The 3,496-nt window shown below is 50.5% G+C and overlaps 1 protein-coding gene across 4 annotated transcripts in view; it reads right to left on the minus strand.

Moving 5' to 3' along the window:
* Ddx27 (DEAD-box helicase 27) overlaps positions 1 to 2,850 on the minus strand; it is an 18,822-nt gene extending 15,972 nt beyond the window's left edge. Inside the window, exons 1-3 of one of the 4 annotated variants that reach the window (XM_026787213.1) lie at positions 2,677 to 2,758; positions 2,165 to 2,469; positions 1,350 to 1,496 (exon numbers count right to left, since the gene is read on the minus strand). In XM_026787213.1, the coding sequence (XP_026643014.1) occupies positions 1,350 to 1,403 (54 nt within the window). In that variant the 5' untranslated portion in view covers positions 1,404 to 1,496; positions 2,165 to 2,469; positions 2,677 to 2,758. Of the gene's footprint in view, positions 1 to 1,349; positions 1,497 to 2,039; positions 2,470 to 2,676 lie in introns of those variants that run through there. The other 3 variants (XM_026787212.1, XM_005362865.2, XM_026787214.1) reach the window with 3 other exon arrangements.
* Between the last annotated feature and the right edge of the window lie 646 nt (positions 2,851 to 3,496).

The raw sequence follows: 3,496 nt of genomic DNA on the forward strand, positions 1-3,496 counted from the left end.
AGACCAGACTGGTCTACAAGAGCTAGTTCCAGGACAGGCTCCAAAACCACAGAGAAACCCTGTTTCAAAAAAACCAAAAAAAGAAAAAAAGAAAAATGAAAAGGCGTATGCCTTTTATTCCAGCACACAGGAGGCAGAGTCAGGAGGATCTCCAGCATTCACAGACCAGACTGGTCTACAAGAGCTAGTTCCAGGACAGGCTCCAAAACCACAGAGAAACCCTGTCTCAAAAAAACCAAAAAAAGAAAAAAAGAAAAATGAAAAGGCGTATGCCTTTTATTCCAGCACTCAGGAGGCAGAGGCAGGAGGATCTCCATGAGTTTAAGACCAACCTGGCCTACAAAGTGAGTTCCATAACAACCAAGGCTACACAGAGAATCCTTGCCTTGAAGAACCAAAATAAATAAATAAATAAATGCTTAATAAGCTAGATTACTAAGAACCAATACAAACACATTTTTTAAAGACTATTTTAGAGGCTGGAGAGATAGGTCAGCAGTTAAGATCACTTGCTACTCAAATTATAGGGCTTGAATTCCATTTCCAACAACCATACTGGGCAGCCCACTCCAGCTCCAAGGGATCCAGCTCCCTGTTCTAGCCTCCGTGGGAACCCATATACACACAAAAATAAAGTCAATCCTAGTGTTAGAGATAGTTCAGCTCAGTAAAGAATACTGCTGCCCTTCTGGAGGTCCGGGGTTCTATTCCCAGCACCCACAAGGCAGCTCACAAATATATAACTTCAGTTCTAGGGGATCTGACACCCTTTCTAGACTCGATGGGCACTACATGCATGGAGTGCGCTTACATACAAACTTCAACCTCTTGTGCTAAGATTACAGCATGTGCCACTATGCGCAGGTATGGGCATTTAATAAATACAGGAAAAATAAGCTCAGTTATTTATTGAAGCAGGTGTGGCAAACAATAGCCATAGAGCATGTGGAGGTCAACAAACAACCAGCGGAACTCAGTTCTCCCCTTCCACCACGTGGGTTCCAGGGATCAGAGTTAGGTCAGCAGGTCACAAGTGCCCTCACCCCGTCATCAAACAGAGTAAGCTATCGCTGATATTCTAAATGCCACCTGGAGACAAACTAATATATTTCTGATGATTAACTACAATAAGACCACTTACTTTACAGTGCTCTCCACTACTGGCAATTCATGAGAACTGTGGGGTACTTGAAGCCTCCTCTCCCTACCCCATCAAACCTACACAACCCATTTTCAAAGGGTTCCAAAAGCTGCTGAAGATAAAATAAAGGTAAAAGGCTGTGAGATAAGGGTCTGTCCTCATACCCCCTTACTGTCCATCACCCAAAACGCATCTCCATCAGTCTCACCTTCTTCTTGAGCTGGCTCATGACATCAGCCAGGGCCCAGCTGCCGTCATACATGCCCTCCTTCTCAGTGAAAATGAAGTCAGGGTTGAAATCTGCACTACGGCTCTTCTGAAGGGCTTTCTGCTTGTGGCCCAGCACAATGGGCCCCTGCAAAGAGGAGAGGGAAAAGTAACAGGCTGAGATGGAAGAACAGAACAGGAAGAGGGAAGGAAGGAAGGAGGCCTACCAGGAGAAACCCACAGCTGGGAGCCCAGATCAGCAGGGAGAGCCTGCCTAGCGTGTATGATGCCCTGGTTCAAATCAACAGGCAGGATAAAAAAGCAACGTAAGGCAAACACGGGCAGATGATAAGGAAGTGTCCAGCTTACAACTGTCCTGGGAGGTTTTTAACACACCTGTCGGTGGACAGTCAGTAGTCTAGCCTAGCCTAACTGGTGCTCTAGATTCCAGGGGGAGAAGCGTCTGTAGAAACGAGGTGGACAGCTCCTGAGGAATGACACTCGATGTGCATTAACCCTTGGCCTGCCAACAGTGTCCATACCCACCCCACCCCCACAAACACACACTGCACCTGCAGGTGCATATATACCTTCAAGCATGGACACACACACACACCGGGAGGGGGGCATGCAGAATGGACTGTCGTGAAGAGGGCTTGTGCGTGCAATGGCAGAAAGGACAGAGCCTGACCTACTCTGAAAGCCACGGGAGGAAGCAGCTGCAGGGTTGGGAGGAAGGGGCAGGTCCAACGGGACCGCGTCACGGGAAGCCCACTCTGCTGCCAGGTGAGGAGAGAACTAGAAGGGGACATTGACCAAACTGCAAAAGAAGAGAGGGCTGCAGGTAGCCAGGTGTGACTCGGCACGGAGAATAGTGCGGATGGTCGGAGGGCAAACGGTCAAAAACGACCTCACCGCTCCATCGTCAGGGGCAAAGAGCGGAGCCTTAGAGTGTTTGTTGCTTTCTCGGAAGTCGACCGCAGAGGCCGTGGGCCATCCGAAGGGCCATGTCAGGCAGGCAGATGACAGCGTGGGCGAGGCACGTCGTTTTGTTTTCTTTTCTCGCCACTCGCTCAAGACTACATCCCCACCGCCCAAAGCCACGACTGCCGCCTGGGAGGCTGGATGGACAGATGGGAACACAACATCCCCGAATGGGCAGGAAGCAAGACTGACTTCGGGGGCGGAGGTCGCCTCTGCACAGCCTGAGTCAAACAGCCTGCCTGGGGACACCTTAGCACGCTGAGGACGGCCTGGCGCCCGCAGCTCCTTCCCGGCCGCTCCCGCTCACGGCTCCCTCCCCCACCAATCCGTCCGCCGGCTCCCACCTCCTCCTCGTCGTCCCCGGAGTCCGACTCGGGCTCCACCGGCACCTCGTCATCTTCGCCGATGGTCCCGATGAATCCGAGCTCGGCCAGCATGCTGAGGAAGCAGCCACTTCCGGAAGCGAGTGCAGTCCTCCGACCGCACCGGCCTTTTCGGCGCTCGCCTTACAGTCACGCGCATGCACTTTACGTCACTTCCGTTCTAAGGAACCTTTCCCAGAACGCCGTCGCCGCTTGGGGGCGTGGTTTCGGATGATGAATTTAAATGGATGGGGCTCTTTTAAATTAGAATACTACACAGTCAAATTTCGGGAAGAAATGAAGCCTGAGAGCGTGTGCGAGGCTGAGGGAAAAATTAGAAGTATGCGTACATTTGGGACCAAAACAATAACAACAATAAATGGTGGCAAAGGCCTCCGGATCCCTCGGAATGGTAAAGGCATTTGCCACGCTATGCTGAGGACCCGAGTCCAATCTCCGAGACCTACAATGCGGAAGAAGAGCGAGTCCACAGAGTTGTCCTAAAAACTACGCACCCTGTCCAAGAGAACACGCCCCTCTACACGCACAATAATAGTAATAAACAGGGGGCTGGAGACATAGAGGACTGGTTCGGAAGTTAAGAATCCTGGCTACTCTTGCAAAGGACGCGGATTCGATTGCCAGCACTCACATGGGGACTCACAGCCATCTGTAATCCCAAATCTAATGCCCTCTTCAGGCCTCCGTGGACGCTAAATGCACCTGGTACACAGACATGCCGACAAAAATACCTGTACACATAAAAATGTAAATAATAGGTAATATCTTTTAAAAAACTTTT

The sequence above is a fragment of the Microtus ochrogaster genome, linkage group LG8 (genome assembly GCF_000317375.1).
Source record: "Microtus ochrogaster isolate Prairie Vole_2 linkage group LG8, MicOch1.0, whole genome shotgun sequence".
Taxonomy (NCBI): domain Eukaryota; kingdom Metazoa; phylum Chordata; class Mammalia; order Rodentia; family Cricetidae; genus Microtus; species Microtus ochrogaster.